This window comes from Otolemur garnettii, unplaced genomic scaffold, assembly GCF_000181295.1.
Source record: "Otolemur garnettii isolate 467f Iridium unplaced genomic scaffold, OtoGar3 scaffold00157, whole genome shotgun sequence".
Taxonomy (NCBI): domain Eukaryota; kingdom Metazoa; phylum Chordata; class Mammalia; order Primates; family Galagidae; genus Otolemur; species Otolemur garnettii.
Genome location: NW_003852552.1, coordinates 2,074,339 through 2,095,469, shown reverse-complemented (window position 1 = coordinate 2,095,469; position 21,131 = coordinate 2,074,339). Strand labels below are relative to the sequence as shown.

Below are 21,131 nucleotides of genomic sequence, written 5' to 3'. Positions count from 1 at the left end.
GGGCTGGGTTTGAACCTGCCACCTCCAGTATATGGGGCCGGTGCCCTACTCCTTGAGCCACAGACACTGCCCATTTTCCTCCAACTTCTTAACCACAGGGGCTCTGCACATGCTAATTGTTATTTCCTTTGCCTGAATGCTCTCCATTCTCCTTCTTCCTTAGAGCAGCAGTCCCCAATCTTTTTTGGCACCAGGGACCAGTGTCATGGATTATGATTCATGGAAGACAATTTTTCCCTCCCGACTGGGGGTTGGGAGGAATCAATCACATGTGATTCCTGCAAATGTCTGTGCAGTCCTTTAATAGTCTGTCTCTCTCAATAGACTTTGAGATTCTAAAGGGCAGAAATTGTGTCATTTTCATTCTTCTAACTCATAGCACTCTGTATATCACCTGGTATACCCTAAGGCTGCAGTTCCTAACCCCCTGTGAGGAACTGGGTCACACAAGAAGAGGTGAGTGGCAGGTGAGTGAGCTTTATTTACAGCTGTTTCCCCATTGCTCACATCACCATCTGAGCTCCAACTCCTACTAAATTCCTCCCAATCCCCAGTCTGTGGAAAAATTGTCTTCCATGAATCATGATCCATGACATTGGTCCCTGGTGCCAAAAAGATTGGGGATTGCCTGTCTAAGGAGCTCAAGAAATGTCTACTGAGATTACTCAGCAATGTTTGAGCTTGGAGGGCCCTCAGCTGTGGTTCACACCTACACGTATGTCTCTCAAACAGGATTTACATTGAAAGCATTGGATGAACAGGTCACATCTTTTTGCAGCATCCATTTTTACTCAGTATTTCAGGAGGAGAGACATTTAGACAAATCAGGTATGGGTGTGGGCAGTTAAGGTGAATTCAAAATCTACATGAAATTTTAAGTCAAACAGGATCCACAATAAAGGAAATTTATCTTGGGGCTCCTTGCCCACACTGTCTGGGAGCACACATTTTCTCTTCTTTGCTGTCCTTGGGTAGTTTACCACCTTAGTAGAAGAGAAGTCACACATGCAGGAATATAAAAAAAAGAATGACAAGGACAAAGCTGGGATTAGAGTTGTTTTCAGATATGTAATGTTCTTTTTCACTCTACTACCAAAGTTAGTTGCCTCCTCACACCTATAGCATGGTCAAATTTATCCTAACACACCCTAAGTACATACAGTCAGATACAAATTGATTCAGCATAGCTAAATTTATATAGAAGGGAGAAGGGCAAAAGGAGTCACAGCCTGAAGATATCTTCCGTAATAGGCATGTGGCATTTTTATGGACTTGCTATCTAAATTTACAAACGCGATCCTATTCTTTGATGGTGGTTCATTCAAATCCTGCCCGACACCTCTGATGTCCTCAGTGTGCACCTTTATTTTTAAAGGACAAAGTTGAAAGAGGATAGATGAAATGCCCTGTGGGTCTCTTCCCTAAGACAAAAGGCTAGGTATAACCCAAGGAGTGAGGACTGTAGTCCCAACAGTGACTTGCTGCTGTTGCTGCTGCTGCACAAACACACCTGGCTTCTGTCTAGGGGCTTACATTTTGAGCAAAGCTTTGACACACAATCTTATTCACGCCTCACAACAACTCTAAACCTAAACAAGTTTGGGAACCTGAAAATAGCACTCAACTCAATTGTTAGCTCTATATAAGTGGTTTAGTTAAAGTGCCTAACAACTCCCCAGGGATTAAGCAGTGGGCGCCTGCTACTTCAACTACCCGGCCTGGAAATAAAGGATTCACTGTATTTCTTTGGTCACAACGCAATAAGGGTAAGAGACATCACCTACTCTTTCCACTTTGACCCATACAGTCTGTCTAGGCAATTAATCAGCACTCCCTGTGGTTTTCCTATGAGACGCCAGTAGTTGCCTTGTCAAATCAAACTTTCCCTTCCCATGGACGTAGCAGGACCACACCCCAGCGAGGCCTCTGGGAAGAAAGGTGCTCTGGTCCGCAGGAGTGAAGGCTGCTACTTTCACTGCTACTCGGCCCGCCAGTGAAACACACATAGCCTTCCCGGCCTCAGTTTTCTCATCTCTAAAATGGGCTACTCCTCCTGACTCTACACTAGTTCCCTCTCACGTCACGCCAGGCCACTAGGAAGTGAAATCAGTGCTTAACCGCAGTTGAAAGTCCTCTGCTAGGCTCCAGTCGCCGCTCCGGGCATGCTCAGTAGCTGGGACCGGCTCGGCTCCCAGAGTAGGAAGCAGCTTTCCGCGCCCCGGCGGCCGACTGCGGGCACTTTGATGAATCACGTGTGTTGAGGCCGTCTTAAAGAGATAGGCACCGAATTTCCCTCCACCCTAAACACCGCCCTGAGGGCGGTGGCGAAGGCGACCGTGGTTAATTGCAACTGCTCAGGGGCAGGGCTTGCCCTGGTGCCTTGTAGTGGCAGCGTGGTTGCGTCCAGGGTGCTTGAGAGCCGGGAGTCCCGGGGGCCTGAAATCGGCAGCTCTTCACAGTGTCCCTCTGGAAGAGGTGCTGCCGAATCAGCGCGGGACAGCGTGAGCGCCCCGAAGGGCTTCCTCAGTTGAGGAGCAGTGGGGTTACAGGGCAGGCGCAGGTGACAGGGCCAGAGAAAGATGGAGCAGCCCGGGGCCGCGGCGTCGGGAGCAGGAGGCAGCAACGAGGAACCCTGTGGGGGCCGGAGCAACAAGCGGAGCCCTGGGAACCGGGCCGCCAACGAAGAGGAAACGAAAAACAAACCCAAATTGGTGAGTGCTCCCGCAGCCCCCGCCGGCCTTGGGGACAGGGAGAGCCCCGGGATCGTCCTGCCGTCGAACACGGGGGCGCCCGGGGCCCCCTTCCCAGGGTGATCGCGACCTCGCTGTGTAACTCGGGAAGCCGCTAAAGGAGCGGCCACGGCGAGGCGCGGAGAAGGCGTGGGGGCGGAAGAGCACCCCCTGCTGCACTTAACCCCTTTCTCACAACCCCTCTCTCACTCTGGTCAGCCCAGGAGGCAGTCCGGGAGGGAGAAAGGCCCCACCCCAACTTGGGGAGACCCCGACTACTGGGCAGGGCTGTTGTTTGTCTAACTTGTGGGCACCAACCTCCTCGGTGCAATTCTATTCACCTCCCACCTCGTCAGTTGCTGTTCTGCCTCTTAACACTTAATAGGGTCCGGGCCGGGGAACCTCTCCTTTTCTGTCCAAATACTTAGGAGCCCACCCACAGCTTTGTGAGTCAAGAAAAACACAACGTAGGCCCCCAATCTTTCCACTTTACCAGAAATGTAGGGAAGAGGCGCCTACGTGCGTTCTCCGCCCTCCTTCCTCCCAGTGCTTCTCTCTCCATGTGCTCTCCCAAGAAACGTTCCTTTGGAAGGGTGGTGGGAACGTGGGAGCTGGAGGCTGGGTGAGGTGCCACCAACTGTAGAGTGAGAGTGTGTGTGTGTGTGTGTGTGTGTGTGTGTGTGGGTTTAGTAGCCATAGTCATACAGACTTTGATTTAGTTAAGAACGCTCAGGATCGACAGGCAGACTATCCCACCGTCGGTCCTGATAGTGTGAACCAGCGGTAGCAGTCCATTTCCTGTCACTGAATGTGCAGAGGAATGAAATCTAGGGGGCCTAGTATTGCGTTGGGAAATACTGGAGTTTTCTCAACTCATCAGTTAAAAGGGTTCCTCTTTCTCTAAACTTTCTAATTTCAGTGGCTTGAGGGGAAAGTGTTTTCCTACACAAATTGAGCAAATAAGTCCTTACAGCTGAAGATTCTTAGGTTAGATCTGAAGCACAAGCCACATGTTGCGTATGTAGGACCTCAGCTTCAACCAGTAACTTGGTTATAAGAGGGAAGGAGCTGGTGACATAAATATAGCTATTTCTTCTGGGATCTTGCTATTTGGTATAGACCTGTTTTACTCCTCTTAGCTCCCGTTGCCTTTCAATTATGGACTGTTCATGTTGGAAAACGATGGTCAATGCGTTATTATATTAGGAAATATGCAGCCTTCCACTATGTGGGAAGGAACCTGGTAGGGTAGATTAAAATGACAAGTTTAAAGTCTCATCAGTTCCACCCTAACTTTAGGAAAATTGAGAACTTGCTTACTTGATCTGTCCCGTTACTCCAGTATTTACCACAAAAGAAAGTGAGTCACAGGCTCAGGTGCCTGCACCATCATAAAACTTAGAAAAGTTTTGTATGGCACCGAAGTTTCATATATTTACAAATTCTGATGTGATTTGGAAATTTATCAGTTTGTAGTTAGTGATCATATTTCCTTATTTTGGACCCCGTACAAACCTGTGGTCTAATCAATGATTAAAAGTTAAGTAAAAATAAAACTTACCTGATCATTTCCACAAGTACTTTGGTGCATCTAGCAAGAATCTAGAATGCTTTTGAGAATAAACACTTAATCTCTGTTAGCAGTAACACCTTGATTATATTCTTCCCTTCCCGTTGGCCATTTGTCTTGTTTCATCTTTTATGTTTTACTTGCTTTGACAAGGTAACAGGATAGTTAATGAGATGGTATCACGTTCACTTCCCAGCTAACTTCACTGTTCCGCGTTGAACATAGCTTGATATAGTAAAACAAGTATTTGAATCCAAGAATTTCTTAATATCATTATGAATTTTTTGGTTTTGCTCAAACATAACTTTTTGGTTTTATATGATTTTATATGATGTGACAGAGTTAATAAAATTTGGGACAACATTATAGCACATTTTAAGGCAAGCGAGTTGAGCAAACACTAAGACTTGATAAGCTTTTCAGGGAAGAGTTCGTCAGGGATTCTTAAAATTTTACTTGTAAAGTAAAACTTTATTTAGACTAAATTTTATTATTTTGAATATTAATACTATTATAGTCCTTAATTTTGTGTGTATGTGGGTTCTAAAGGAGTGTGGGATTATAAAAGAGATATAGTCATAGAAATTATTTGTACAGGTGTTGTGGAGGATAGAGGCTCTTAAATTCCTGAAATTATATGAATATATTTGAGTATATGTTAGGTACATTTTTTAGGCCCCATAGCTTCCATCAGTTTCTCAAAGGTGTTCATCACCTAAGGAAGAATAAGAACTGTTGATTACCAAAGATAGTAAAGAAAATGACTATTTATTTATTTTTTATCAGTATTTTGTTCTTTGAGATAGAGTTTCAATTTGTCACCCTTGATAGAGTGCTGTGGTGTCATAGCTCACAGTCACCTGAAACTCTCGGACTCAAAAGATCCAGTTGCTTCAGCCTCCCAAGTAGCTGGGACTATAGGCACCCTCTACAACACTGGCTTTTTTTTAGGGGGGGAAAATCTCATTCTTGCTCAGGTGCACCGGGCCCTGAAAATGACTGTTGATTGCACTCCAAATGAATTGGGGAGGGGAAAGGGCACTGGCCACATGGATGGTGGATATTGAAGATAATTCTTCTGGGGGCAAAAAGAAGTTAACTACACAGTGTCTGTGTAGTATTAGCTAAGATTAGAGTTTCCACTGCATAGAAAAATTGACTCAATCTCTCTACCAGAGTGGATTCATAAAGTTTAAGGTTTGTGATTCAGTTATTTTCATGTAGTTTCTCATGATTGCAGAAAATGGAAATGGAAAGCATATTTCCTATAAAGAGGACCTACTTTCATTTATATTCTAAACTTTTTGATGAGTATTAGTGAGAATTTTTTCAGAGTGGTATTTCAGGATTGTAATGGCTTCTGTTTAAGGTTAATTACATATAAATTTAATGAAATTCAATTCCATTTTATTCATATATGCATCCTTAAAATGACACTTTTATTTTGGTTCTTTTTAAAGAAGGCATTCCTGTCTTGAACTCATCACATTTTGAATAATGCATTCGTAGTATAGTTTTGGGGTTTTGTAACTTATCTGGTTAGAACAAGATTGTAGTACGTCATCAAACAGCATGAATCTTAGATTAATTAGTTATTTGATATCAACCATGGAATGTATTTTATTAAGTTGAGTAGGAGAGAAAGCTCTGGAAGTATTATGAAGGAGGTACATCTTGAATCCCACATGTTTATGGCCATGACTTTACCTCTAAGAGAGGCCAAGGTTAAAGTAGAATTAATGTTTCTCTCTGTTACAGATCTCTTTCTTCCTCACACACAGTGGTGTAGGGGTGGCCAAGAGAGGCTAAGGTTAAACTAGAACTAACGCTTCTCTCTCTTTCGATCTCTTTCTCACGTACACAATGGGGTAGGTGTGCCCAACCTGCAGCCCAGTACAGCATGCAGATTATTTGAGGACTGTTTTGCTTATCTGTGGTATCTGATATTGTGAAAAGTATGCAGAGACCTTACCCCCCACCATCAGCTTTCGCTAGTGTTTGTATAATTAATGTGTGGCCCAAGGCAACTCTTCTTTTTCCAATGTGCAGCAGAAAAAAACAAAGGTTGGACACCCCTGGTAGAGTGACTTGACAGTATTTGATGTTTTAGCACTTTGTATTTGTGTATAATTTCTGAAACCTTTGGTTTTGTATACAGGAGATACAACTTGAAATAGCAACTTGAAATAATGGAAGTTAACTTTCTGGTTATTCTATAGCCTTCTGAGTATTTTTTTTTTTTTTTGAGGCAGAGTCTTACTTTGTCACCCTCGGTAGAGTGCTGTGGCATCACAGCTCACAACAACCTCCAGCTCCTAGGCTTAGGTGATTCTCTTGCCTTAGTCTCTTGAGTATCTGGGACTATAGGCGCCTGCCACAAAGCCCGGCTATATTTTTTGTTGCACTTTGGTCAGGGCCAGGTTTGAACCCACCACCCTTGGTATATGGGGCTGGTGCTGTAACCCCTGAGCAACAGCACCACCCTGAGTATTTGGTTATTTGTTTACAATTGGAAAGGATAAAGTATGAACACAATGATTTCATATATCCAATATACATTTGCTACATCCCTGTTACATGCTAGGCATTATTTTAAGGCAGTGTTTTTCAACCTTTTTTTAATCTCACAGCATGCTTGAACCTAAAGTTAAACTTCCGTGGCACACTTAAATTATGTTGATCAAAAAAAAGAATATGATGAATATGTTTTGAACTTCTTTCAAAAATAATTAATGATCTTTAAAAATTTTCAGAGGACACCTAAGATCCTCTCATGGCACACCAGTTGAAAAATCACTGCTCTTAGGGTTGGTGATGTAAAGATGCTCATAGTCTAGTAAGGCAAACAGGGTTGTTAATTACTGATCAAAGAGCAGTGTGATAAATTGTGATGGGAATATGCTTAAGTGGGGCTATAAAAAAGACATGGAGAGGCATCTAAATGCAATTGGATGCTTGATCATGGTAAAGAAAGGCTTATCATAGTAGTTGACTTGAAAGAATAGGTTATTAATTGAAGAAGAGAAAGGAAAGGGATTCTAGGTAGAAAGAGCAACCTGTACAAAGATAGATACCCAATAAAGAAAGTTCAGTTAGATGTGTATGGCTGAAAAGGGTACATATGGTAGACCTGTCTGTTTCAACTTCTTTCTGAAAATAGAGGAAAGCCATTAAAGAGATTAAAGCAGGAGAATGACCTGATCAGATCTGTGTTACAGAAGGAAGCTTAGTACTTTGAAGAATTTCTTGGAGAGGGCTACCAGAATAGAGGCAGGAAGACCAGTTAGGAGGAGCAGAGTGGCACAAAAGAGTTTGACATTTGGAGTTAGACTTGGATTCTGGCTGCAACTTATCTGCTCATCCATTTACTAGGCATATTTCTCTGCTCCTCTTTCCTTCTGCTACCACCATTGTCCCTCCTTCCTGCTGCCCACCCTGAACATCCTTACCAAATTTGAAATGTCCATTCTGTTTTTCTTTTGCTAAATCTCACCCCCTTTCACAGCCCTGCTCGTGTTTCAATATTCTTTCTTCCATTAAACCTTCACTGTTTACTTCAGCTTACTGAGGGCTCTTCTGAACTCATAACTGTCATGAGTCTAAATGTTGCATGCTGATCTTGTCCCTTGCCTCTGCAAAGATTTTAAAGAGCCTCTGACCAAGGGTCCCATTTTTTGCCTGTTCTTGAAAACCTGGTGGGCCAGTACTTGGGTGCGGAACTACTGGGTAAATAATTATGGGGATTTTTCTTTATAGGGCAGACATTTTGAGAGTATAAATAGCTGAAAAGCAGCTTTAAAATATGTTTACTTTTATGTGTCATTTTTTTCCTTAGGTTTAATTTGATGAAGTATATATACTATCTGTACATTCTTCTGTGTCTTTTCTCTAATTGTGAAGTTCAGGAAACTTCTTCAGGGCTGTGAGAACTCCTCTACCCCCAATCCCTTGTTTGAATTCTTATGATGTCAGAGCCTGAACTTCCATGCAGAGAGACAGTATCGAAACTGATGAGTGAAGTAACTATTTACTCAGATTTTACTCAAAGTAGAAAACTTCAGATTATTGGCAAAAGAATGTGAACTGGAGGGCTGGGTGCAGTGACTCATGCCTGTAATCCTAGCACTCTGGGAGGCCAAGACAGGTGGATTGCTTGAACCCAGGAGTGTGAGACCAGCCTGAGCAAGAGCGAGACCATCTCTACTAAAAATAGAAAAATGAGATGGGTGTGGTGGCAGGCGCTAGTCCCAGCTACTTTAGAGGCTGGGGCAAGAGGATTGCTCAGTCCCAAAGAGTTTGAGATTGCTGTAAGCTATGATAGCACAGCACTCTACTCAGGGCTATAGAGTGAGACTCTGTCTCAAAAAAAATTAAAGAGAATAGAAAAATTAGCTGGGCATTGTGGCAGGTGCCTGTAGTCCCAGCTCTACTTGGGAGGCTGAGGCAAGAGGATATCTTGTGGCTAAGACTTTGAGGTTGCTGTGAGCTGTGATGACATGGTGAGACTCTGTCTCAAAAAAAAAAAAAAAAATATATATATATATATATGGATTGGAGAGCCAAAGGACCTGGGTTTCAGGGTCTGTTCTGTCTTTTATTTGTCTGTGATCTCTGATGAGACATTTAACACCATAAGTTTGAACCCTCTGATTAAGGTCTGCCAGTTGGAGATAACGTCTGCCTGATTTACTTCACAAGGTGGTTTAGGTAAAATACAGTAATGAATGAGAAAGCATTGGGAATTTCTGTATGGTTATACAAAAATAGAGCATTATTATTAACCCCTTATATTACCTGAATCAAATATCATTATGGTCGGATGTTTTGATGGCTTTCTTACAATTTGATAGCGCTAACAGTATTTCATATAAAGTACCATAAGATGGTTATATGGATTGATTCCTTCTTTTCTTTTTTTTTTTTTTTTGGCAGTTTTTGGCTGAGGCTGGGTTTGAACTTGCCACCTGTGGCATATGGGGGCCGGTGCCCTACTCCCTTGAGCCTCAGGTACCATCCTGATTCCTTATTTTCTTCCCCAGTTACATTTGTCCATTTGGAGGAGTATGCAATTTGTCCTTTTATTGATAATTCATTCTGTCGAGTGAATATAAGATGTGAGGTTAGCTTTTTCTTCACTATAAATTTTTTGAGACAGAGTCTCACTATGTTGCCCTTGGTAGAGTGCTGTGGTGTCACAGCTCACAGCAACCTCAAACTCTTGGGCTTTTAATCAGTGGTCCTCAAACATTTTAAGCAGGGGGCCAGTTCACTGTCCCTCAGACCGTTGGAGGGCCGGACTGTGAATCCCGGGACAAGTCAGCTGCTAAGCAGGACAGGGAGTGGCAGCAAAAACACCCAGAAGGCCAGATAAATGTCCTTGGTGGGCCACATGTGGCCTGTGGGCCGTAGTTTGAGGAGGCTTGGAAGCAATTCTCCTGCCTCCCAAGTAGCTGGGACTATAGGCGCCTGCTATAACACCTGGCTATTTTTTGGTTGTAATTGTCACTGTGGCAGGTCCAGGCTGGATTCGAACCTGCCAGCTCTGGTGTATGTGGCTGGTGCCATAGCTGCTTGAGCTACAGGTGCCAAGCTGCATTTAAAATTTTTTTTAAAAGTTTTCATTAGATATCTATGACAGACATTCTGACTTGTCAGGCACTTTACTGCTGTTATAGAAATATGGAAACTGAGTCACAGAAGTATTAAGGGAGCTAACTTGGAGATAAGTTTAAAAGCTACCACCTCTACTTTAGAAATCATCTATAGCACTGAGTCATGCTTCAGGGACTCAAAGTAAAAAATTATTCAATCTTTTTTTTTTTGGTTCCTTTTTGGAACAATTATAATTGTAATCCACCTAGATTTCACTCTAAGTACTAAGAGCTCTGCCAGTAGCAACGTGTCACTGAAGTGAAATCATGTTCTTTCCAAACCAAGTCTCAAAGAACACCGAAAATAGCAGGATTCTCTGAAAATTGTACATATATAATATACTCTAATTTACATGAATCAGAACATATGTTTAAATATTACTGGGTATCACCAGTGTACCACAGAGATTATTATTGAAGACCCAGTTTTCCCCTATTGTATTTAGTCTGCCATGCAGAAGAGATCAGTTCCTTCTGGTGGATTTTGGGTGTTTGATACTTCAATTTTTCTTCAAGAGGGAAGAAACTAAGATGATGGCTAGGTGACTTAAAATATATCTATAAGATTTATATCCATGTGACAATCTCTTGGAAGATACCCATTGTGGAAGACAGCTCAAAATTGATGCATCTAAAGGAAGGGTGAGATGTATTTTCACATAGCTATTTATTATGATTATCTGTAATAGAAAAAAAGTAACTCATATTAATCTAAACCTTATTTACCTGATCAGGCTGAGTGTGTTTCTGTCTAAATGATATACTCTGGCTATATCTTAAACAGACACTCAACTGGATTTTTGTACTTGCTTGCTTTGTGTGTTCTGGAGGAAAAGGTATTGGTGCCTTTCTCATGAAATAATGCAGAAAACAAATTTCTTATAATCAACATTTACACAGGTTTTAATTTAAAGAAGGTTCTTCGGCTCGGCGCCTGTGGCTCAAGTGGCTAAAGCGCCAGCCACATGCACCTAAGGTGGCGGGTTCGAATCCAGCCCGGCCCGCCAAACAACAATGACGGCTGCAACTAAAAAATAGCCGGGCGTTATGGTGGGCACCTGTGGTCCCAGCTACTTGGGAGGCTGAGGCAGGAGACTCGCTTGAACCCAGGAGTTGGAGATTGCTGTGAGCTGTAATGCCACTGCACTCTACCCAGGGGGACAGCTTGAGGCTCTGTCTCAAAAAAAAAAAAAAAAAAGAAGGTTCTTCTGTATTGCTTTGTAGAGAATATGCTTCATCGCTACCAAATACAGACCAACAAATGTGCTACCAGTCTCTCCTTCTGCTAGGGCTGTAAACAGTTTTGCCTATTATAAGTTAGAAGATCCAGATGGCTATTCTAGAAGGTCTAGGTAGAAATCTAGGATTCGTTAGTTAGGAATTATTTGCAAATGGCTGTTGACTCAATCACCTGTCAATTTTGGTGTTCAACCAAGGTAGAAGAAACTTTGGGTATCATCCTTTTTAAAAAGTCTATTTGTTATTCTGTGATAGATATCCACACAATTGATAAAAATATGCTCAAAATTATGAGGAATTTTTATCAACCCTTAATTTATTTGTCAAAGTAAATGAGATAAAATAATGTTTTTACTGTATAGGATGGGCCAGTTAATAAGACCTTTTATAAAACTTATAAAAATTTTAAACACACTTAAAAGTAGAAAAGATAGTACAATGAACTACTACCATTTATCCATTACCTGGATACAATATTTATCTAGATTTTGCAATATTTGCTTTATCTCTTCTTTATTTTTTCCTTGCTATTTTAGTGCAAATCCCAGATATGTCATTTTATTCCTACATACTGTCCCATCTTTAAAAATTTCTTGGTATCATCTAATACTCAATCCATATTCAAATATCACCAATTGCCTCAAAAATAATTAGATTTTAATCTAATGTATTCCTAATTAATATACATGTCACTGAACTCCTTAAACAAATATAGCTGTAAATTAATGGTAAAATCTTGTTCAAAGTTATGGCACATAGAGTGCTATAAGAAAGCATCAGCCCAGATAAAGTCCACATCTGTCTTTAATTCTGTAGAAGTGTCTGTAAAGGTTAACTGTACAAGAGTGGCTAGACTCTTTGGAATAGCTAGCATGTATCAGAAAGTAGACCAAATTAAGACTTTTGGCTTCACCCACTGGTTGGGTAATCACTCATTCTTCATTTTGCAATTTGTGAAGCGGGGTGGGGCTTATGTGTAAGAATTTTCCTCTCGGGGAATGTTGTACATAGTTGGGCAAAGGAAAATTGTTCTTGAGTTCTGTAGATAAAGTGGTCATATGACTCTTTGATACACACAACTAAGTTTGTACTACTAGTTCTAGTTTTATTTCAAAACAAACGTTAATTTGATCTATCTTTGTTTTTTAAACTACTTTGATACTCTAGATTGCTGAATCTGAGTAATTGGTGAGCAAATCTTTATTTTTTTTTCAGCGACACAAAAGCAAAGTTTTATTTTCTTTAAATATTTAAGACAGGGTCCAGGATGGCTTCCTGGGCTCAGGCAACTTCCAGTAATGCCTGACTGTGCCGAAGGCTTATGGGGAGGGCGGTAGGCAGGTAGCAGCGGAGGAAACCCAGGCCAGACCTGAGTGAAGCTCAGGCGGTCAGAATGGCAGGCTGTTTGGAGGAAGGACTGATGAGTGCATCCAAGTGGAAAGAAGTTGCTCTTACAATGCCTTTCTCAGCCAGTGAGCAAATCTTTACAAAGAACTTTTAACTATTAAGTTTTCCTTATTATATTTGTGGGGTTAAAATTGTAAACTAGGCTACCTTTAATGAGTTGATTGAGTTGGGGTAGGTGGAGTGGGTAAATGTCAGAAATCAACTTGGGCAAACAGCCTAGACTCCACTCTGTGGACTCAAGTAGATTTAGATTAGTCCATCTCTACTCTGTAGCTTCTAGACTGCCCATTTACTGACCCAATCAGGTAGGTAGTTGTTTTCCTCAAAATGGGTAGATGAATGGTAATTGTTGGGCTGGATGGCTGGCATTTTCTCCTATTGTTTTGTTCAAGGGAGGGAAAGTTATGGAGGTGGTGTTTTATGTGCTTTGAAATTAATCACTCAGAAAATCTTAAGTGCTTAATAGAGTATTATGCTGCTAGAGCTATTCAGGAAAATTCTATGTGTCGGTAGGTAGACCTTGTATAGGCTGTACGTTTACATTTTAACTCTAATTATGTATATGTGTAACAGAGACCAGGCCCACTATGTGTGCATGAGCCCTGCTTGATCAAGGGTGGACCACTTACCAAATCTTGTGTCACTCACAAGAATGTGTCTTCATGGAGCTGCTTTTTTGAATTCACTCAGTGGGGCTATATGGGCTAGCTGCTACATTTGAAACCAGATAGATTTTATTCTCGTACCTGACAGGAAATTCTCTAAGACCCAGGACATGGTTTATTATCTCATTTAGAATAGGAATTTCTCATTTATCATTGATCCCGAGAAAAGGCTATAAGATGTATAACTAGGTAATATACTATCCTAAATCTTACTACATTTTCTTTTGAATTATTGAAATCCTCAAATTTACATGGCTGTGGCTTTGATGGTCTAGGCCAGTGATTTTCAACCAGTGTGCCATGGTACACTGGTGTGCGGTGAGAGGATCTTAGGTGTGCTGAGAAAAATTTTAAAGATCATTAATGAAATTATTTTCAAAAGAAGTTCAAAGCACAGTAAGCCAATTCTTTGTTTTTACTCTTCTTTTTGATCAACATAACTTAAGTGTGCCACAGAAGTTTAACTATAGGTTTAAGTGTGCCGTGAGATAAAAAAGGTTGAAAACCACTGGTCTAGGCTGTAGGTTCAATATGTTGATTACCTTCTCTAATTTAAGGCTCCTCCCTTTCTGAACTCCTCCTAGTAATTTTCTTGAGATTATTGTTTCATAGAGTCTCACATGGTTTTAGATTGTCTGGGTAAGGCTATGTATTTTTTGTTTTGAAGTTCGTGTCATAACCTCTTTTTACTTACGTCGCTCATGATACAAGGCGAGAACATGTAGAAAGTTAATGTGGGTTAAAACAAATTTTGCAGAGGTATTTTCCTCTAATAATATGCTCCGCAGTCTGGTACTTCATATAACAAAATCCATGTTTTCCAGAAGAGTCAGTGAACATAAAGCACTTGTGAGCGAAAACAACCTTTTCTTAGGCTCCCTTCACAGTGTGTCTTTTATTCCCGTTGCATTAGCTTATGTTCCTCCCCCCTTGATTGAGTAGCTAATGGTCTTTAAACAAGCTGTTAAAGGGAAAAATAAATTTACGGTGTAAAGAAATAAAAATGGACTTGCAAAGAAACAAAAAATGGACTGGATTTTATCCTTGTTAGTGGTTTGTATTGTCATGTATTTGTTTGACCTAAAAGCAGGGCTTACCCCCTTAATTTCTAAACTCGTAGGCTTCTTCATTACAGGCTGTACTTGCCTCTTCACACCATTATTGGATGGTCTTGTGAATTTTTGTTATATCCAAATCCTTCATTTTTATGCTGAGTATGCCTGAATCCAAATTCTAGATTTTAAGTGGCCATATCTTTGTTTAAAATGGAATTGAAGTATTAGTTACACTTAAAAGTAGGAATTTTGAAGGGCTCAGGGCTCAATTTTCCACACTCTTCCTACCAGTTCTGTTGTAGCTGATTACGGATCAAGATACGTTATGTTACAGATTCCTGCTTTCAACCTTCTCCCTCCCCTTTGAGTAATGTTATCACTTGCATGTTTATATAACTCTGAAGGTCATCTTCCTTACCGTTTTTTACGGGTTTCTGTGAGTATTATCAATGGTGTTATCTTATTGTTTGACCACAGAAATAACATGCAGAAGGATGTTAAATCAATTATTGAACGTGACAGAAATTTATGTCTGTCATAATTAGCCACCACCACTTTATGTTTTCAAGACCATACACTGTATTTTATAAAATCTAGAAGTACTTCATAAGGTTAATAGGATATCTAACCAATCCTGAGTATTTGTTTGTTTGTCTCTGGCTTTGTAAAGACATTCTATAGAAAGAAGTTGACAGGGGCAGCGCCTGTGGCTCAGTGAGTAGGGCACTGGCCCCATATGCCAGAGGTGGTGGGTTCAAACCCAGCCCTGGCCAAAACCTGTAAAAAAAAAAAAAAAAGAAAAAGAAAGAAGCTGACAACTTTTTATTAATTTTTTTAAAGGGGCCTGCTTTTTTTTCTCTCTCTCTCTCTCTCTTTTTTTTTTTTTTTTGGTTTAGTAGGCCTGGGCCACGTTTGAACCCACCTGCCCGGCGCACGGGGCTAGCGCTTTAACCATTGAGATATGTGTGCCCAGCCAACTGACTGCTTTTTGAACATCTAACTCTAGACAAGTCATCTTTTAACTTTTCTTTGAGTGTCAGTTTATTCTGTAGAATAAGGGAATTGAAAAGGATGATCTGAAGATTCCATTCAGCTTTGACATATTGGGAGTCACTGTTTATCGAGCGCTGTAATGAATCTGCCCTAACATAAATAGGTGACATCTGTTGGATTCCAGTTAGACAGAAAGTTGGAATTATGAAAGCTGTTTGTTTAAGGCTGAATGCTAACAAGTGAGTATCCCGGTTTACTTTCCTATTTCTGGAGTCTTGAGTTAGCCTAGTCCAGTGAAAGCTACACCAACATTCCATATCAACATTCTTTTAACCATACATTGTATACAGGGCAACATACTGAATATAGAGAGTGCTGGATGGCTCTGCTTTATGTCATCCTAATTTGTGGGTGGTTGGTTTGCTTCAGAAACCAGAGGTAATTCTCAATAATACATGATGTTGGCTGGGTGCAGTGGCTTACACCTGTAATCCCAGCACTTTAGGAGGCTGAGGCAGGAGGATCACTTGAGCCTAGAAGTTTGAGACCAGCCTGAACAACATAGTGAGACCCTATCTCTACAAAAAAATAGAAAAATTAACTGGGTGTGGTAGCACGTGCCTGTATTCCCGCTATTCAGGAGACTGAGGCATGAAGATGTATTGAGCCCAGGAGTTTGAGGTTGCAGTGAGCTATGGTGATGCCACTGTCCTCTAGCCCAGGCAACATAATGAGACACTGTCTTAAAACAAAAATCAAAAAAATTATCCACGATATCATATTGCGAGTTGTTGTTCTAAGTGCTTTGGATATATTTGTCAAGAACTGGAAGGTCTGGGATACTTCCTTACCTATTACTATTTCATGGATAATTGCAGAGGACTCAGGAGCCAAAAGACAGTTTATTAAAGAATAATAGCCAGAATGTTGGCATGACATGCTGGTTCACTGTGACCATAGTCCCTTTGTGGGTGGACCAGGATGATGCCTACAGGGAGTGAGTTGTGTTACAGGAGAGGAACACTGAGCTTAGGGGTTTGCTACTTTTATAGTAAAAAGAAGCCAGCGTGCTCTTTGTCTGGGCTATTACCTCATCCTCAAGGTCACTTGCTACAAACACAGCTGTGGGAAGTGGCCTGGATAAAATGCTGTCAGTGCCTTTTAGTTGTGGCATACCCAGCAAGAATGTGCCGGATTACTCAGAGATTGATAGTGGATTGTCACCCCCATTGAAATAAACTAATTTCATTCTCACAGTGATCTTTTGTAGGTGAGGAAAAAGTCTTACAGCAGAGAAGTAACTTGCCTGAGGATATGCAATGGTGAATTTTGCATTCAAGCCCAGTGTGACTACAAAATCCATGTTTTTTAACTGTGATTTTCTATTCTGCCTAGGAACCTAAACCTTATGGTATCTCTAAATTGACCTGAAGAGCCTCTAGACAGGTGATGGTTGGAGCTGGCCTAGATCTGTACTGTGCTTATGCATAATTTAGGGCTATTCATTTTACTGCCACTGATAATCAAAAGTTAATAGACTTTGAATCATTGCCACGAAATAATGGGTCAGGTATGTGACCATTTGCTAGAAAAGAGCCATAAGGACAAAAGTGATGTGGCTATGGATTTTAAGGTTACATGAACACAGGCCAGGCGCAGTGGCTCACATCTGTAATCCTAGCACTCTGGAAGGCTGAGGCAGGTGGATTGCTTGAGTTCAGAAGTTCGAGACCAGCCTGAGCAAAAGCAAGACTCTGTCTCTACTAAAAAAAAAAAAAAGAAAAAAAAGAAAGAAAAGGAAAACTATCTGGGCTGGTGATGGGCACCTGTAGTCCCAGCTACTCATTGGGAGGCTGAGGCAAGAGGATTGCTTGAACCCAGGAGTTTGAGGTTGCTGTGAGCTATGGTGCTAGGGCGTTCTACCCAGGGCAACAGAGTGAGACTCTGTTTCAAAAAAAAAAAGAAAAAAAAGAGCTACATGAACACAGTTCTTAAAAATACCAGTTTGGCAGTCTGGCCTTTATTAAATAATTTTATGGCCAATTCAAGGCCTGCTGTACTTTACTACTGTTGCATATTGCATATAAATCTCTTTTTGTCCTTTGTGTGTCAGCCTTGTAGAGAGTAGCTTCCCAAGAGGTTACACTGCAAGGCATACTGCCTGCTTCATCTTTTAATTTCTCTTTCTGCTCCCCTCCCCACTCCCCTTCTGTTTGTTTGTGAATTTTTTTGTGAAGTAAAACTACTTTGGAAAAACTAATGCTATCTCCTGTTACACAAGTACTCAATATGCATTGTTTCTTGTTTAAGGGAGTGCCAAGAACCACCTACCCTCTCCTGCTGCTTCCTGTGTCTGCTTTGCCTAAAGATTGGCTGCTATAAAAGTGTGGCATATTCAGCCAAGTGCTATCTTTTTAAATTTGTCTGCAGAAAGCATTGTGACAAACTATTTTTGTGTTGATGTATGACGAGTAATAGAGTCCTAAACTGTGGGCTTGACTGCCAGATAATATGCAAATGCATAATGTTGTTTGAGTTCTAGTCTCCTCAGCTTTAACCATCGTCCTTATCCAAAGAAAAAGGGAGCCAGCCGTTAATTAAAAAAAAAAAAGATTGGCAAAGTAGATCATGAATATATCAGTATATACCTCGAGCCTGGAATCAAACTGTTTCACACGTATGATTACTAATCTTAATGAGTTAAAATTTCTATATTTTTTCAATCCATAGAACTCTGTACAACATAGCATGAAACTAGGAGGTGACGGATATAGCACACATTCTCAAAATGGTATAGACATAACTGGGAAAGCTGATAATTAAGAAGACGAATTTCATTTAATTTCTATTTTTCAATTGTCCCTCTTAGCTTTTCTTATAAATTTATATTTCTTCTATATGTGGTCCTGATTGTTGATGTCCTTCCTTTTATTGTTTTTGATTTCACCTAACCCAGAGACCTTTGTGTTGTGGACAAAATATATAAGGAAGGATATAGCAATCCTCTGTCTCAAAAAGTATATCCTTTTTTCCCCTCTTGGCCAGTGATTCTCAGTGGAGGATATTTTGGCCTCCCAGGAAACATTTGGTCATGTCTGGGAACATTTTTGGTTTTCACAACTGAGGAGGGTACTACTGGTATCTGGTGGGTAGAGTCCAGGGATGCTGCTCTCTGTCCTACAATCATAGGATGAAGAATTATTCTGTCCAGAATGTCAAGGATGAGAAAGCCTGCTTTAGGTCCTGTGACTTTTTATATATTTAGTGTGAAAAATTCCTGTGCCTCCTCAGCCATTCTTTACTTTTCATTGTACTCTTTTCCTTGGTATTAAGGCAGGGTCAGATCATCCCTGTCTTCAAGGAAGCATCATTTGTTTCGTTGACTCCCACCAATTTTATTTTCATTTTCTTCCATTCTACTGCAAATCTGCTGGACTGAAGTGTTATCACCTTTGTAGTTGTAAATGGTATCTCCAATCGTTTATCTCATTTCTGACATCTAAGGAAAAGATACATTCTCATCATAATGAGTTAAAAGGCTGTTTTTTCCCTCCGTAGATTCCTTGATACTCCAGCAACTTTTGATGCTGGTTACTTTTAATTTATTATCTACTGTATTTGGATTTCAGGTTCCGTGGTATATAGATTTCTCTGGCAGGTTCTGCCTCTGGATTTGTTGACTGCTAGAGTAATAGCTTTCCCAGCCTCTCATCTCCCTGTTTATCTGTTCTACTCTATATACATGTACAATTACAGGCAATCATATGCCTCTTTAAACACCACCTGGATACAGATGATGCCAAACTTTTCTATCTACTCTGACATGTAAGTTTGAGACTTCATTATTGTTTGCTGAGAGGCATCTCCTAACTGTGGTGCAGTTTTTGGTAAAACAACATAAAACCTGAAATACTTTATGGTAGTGTTTAGTTTAGTATTTTTCTTCTTGTCAGGGAAAATAAAAATTAACCTGATTCCCCCTATTGCCACACACACGCACACACTCTCTCACAGGGGTACATGGACACACACAGTTTATTTATCAAGTTAACCTTTTCGAGCTAAAGTTTACTTTTGCCTCGCTAACCAGACTGTACTACTCTGTTATTAGTCACTGACTGACCTTTATGATTTCTGGTCCAGTTGAATCAAGTAAAAGTCATTTGACCAGTGAAAGTCAGTGACTACTTCTCATCCAATCCATCAGGGCTAACTATATTTTTATATTTAGGGCTGCTATTAAGCATCTAATTGTATATTCTTATCTTCTTCCCCCCCCTTTTAAAGTGAAGCCAGTAAGTACATTGTTCTATCTGTCTGAGATAACTTCTCATTTTTTTTCTCTTTTCAGTGAAGTCTAAGTACTTTCCTTCCATTTCTTTGTATAACTCTTTATTGCCTTCTTGAAGATGACATGATCACCTTATTCCCCTTCAGTCTTCGATTTCCCATTGAGCCAGTTCATTCATGGCCATATTAATAGTTGTACTTATCATAAATGTATGTCACAGTGTATAATCATGCCACACCCATCAAATCCTCCTTATATATAAGGCATCATGCTGAGGGCATAAATGCAATTATATTCAGGTCTTAATCTTGAGGAGTTCATGGCCTAGTGAGAAAAGAAGGATAGACAAGTATAAAGTAATAAGTCCTTTAATCAATAGGCATGAACAGAGTGCTCTTGGGAATACCACATACTGTGCTTGATAGGGTGAGGAGAGACTTCACAGAGGGAACATTTGATCGGGTCTTGGAAAAGAAAGAATATTTTTGTAAGGTTAAAAGTCAAGCCATTCTCAATAGAAGGATTATCATGTATGTAAGCTTATGTAAAGGCAGGTATTTATTTTAAGCATCATTGATTTTAAAATGTTAAGATCTTAGAGGGAAGGTTGTGACTGAACCTGCTTTGTAACTGACTATAGGTGATCGTAGGAAACACTTTTAATCAACTCAGAATTGGAGAGGAAAGAAAGGAACTAAGTATTTATTGAGTGCCTGTGATGTTTCAGGCATTGTTCTAGAAGCTTTACATCACCTTATTTTTTCCTCCATAAACTTGTAAGTGTAATTACTTCCCACATTTAACAAACAAGGGGAATGAGTTTCAGAGGGTTAACTGATTCTGATTCCAAGATGTATGCTATTTTATAGCATTTTGCCTTCTTTTTAGAAGTAATAGGCTATATTTAAAGTCTATAAATTTTCTGTTTTTATGTAAAATATATTTTATACCAATATGTATTTTTGTATTTATTTTTCTCTTATCACAGAGCTTATTAGGAGTCTAATAAATGCATCTTGACACATTTCATCTTGGTTGGATTAAATTAGTTAAGAAATAATAGAGCTTGAGAAATTGTCTGGAAGTTGTCCACAAACATCTAATTTGTAGCTGTATGGTTAGTTTTATTATTGATTTGGGGAAGCTAATCAACTGGAAAATTCTAGCTCTGAAACTCCTCTTGTTCAATACTTAATGTGATATAGCAAATGTTTTGGAGATGCCCACCTCAATACTGTGCTAAGCATCATTAGAGTTAAATAATTTCTACCCACTAGGGACATGGAGTTGGAGAATCCTATTTACATTGACCTGTGGTGCAGGGTGAAATGTGAGAAGTGCTACTGTAGATATAAAAGGTGCTGTAGGAATACAATATTCATTCCAAATGGAGTATTAGGGGTGATTTCGTGGAAAGTTAGACAATGGAAGAGAATCTTACAGTGCAGGATTTTTTTTTCTTTAACAGTGAGAGTGGAGAAAGAGCATTCCTTGCAGTGAGAATAGTGTGCTTATCTTAGTATGGGCTGCT

At 40.3% G+C, this 21,131-nt stretch overlaps 1 protein-coding gene across 2 annotated transcripts in view; it reads left to right on the top strand.

Annotated features, from left to right (window-relative positions):
- The first annotated feature begins 2,276 nt into the window (after window positions 1–2,276).
- DIAPH2 (diaphanous related formin 2) overlaps window positions 2,277–21,131 on the top strand; it is a 909,107-nt gene continuing 890,252 nt past the window's right edge. For both annotated transcript variants that reach the window (XM_003799864.3, XM_023519127.1), the window contains exon 1: window positions 2,277–2,711. In XM_003799864.3, coding sequence (XP_003799912.1) covers window positions 2,580–2,711 — 132 coding nt within the window. In that variant the 5' untranslated portion in view covers window positions 2,277–2,579. The remainder of the gene's footprint in view (window positions 2,712–21,131) is intronic.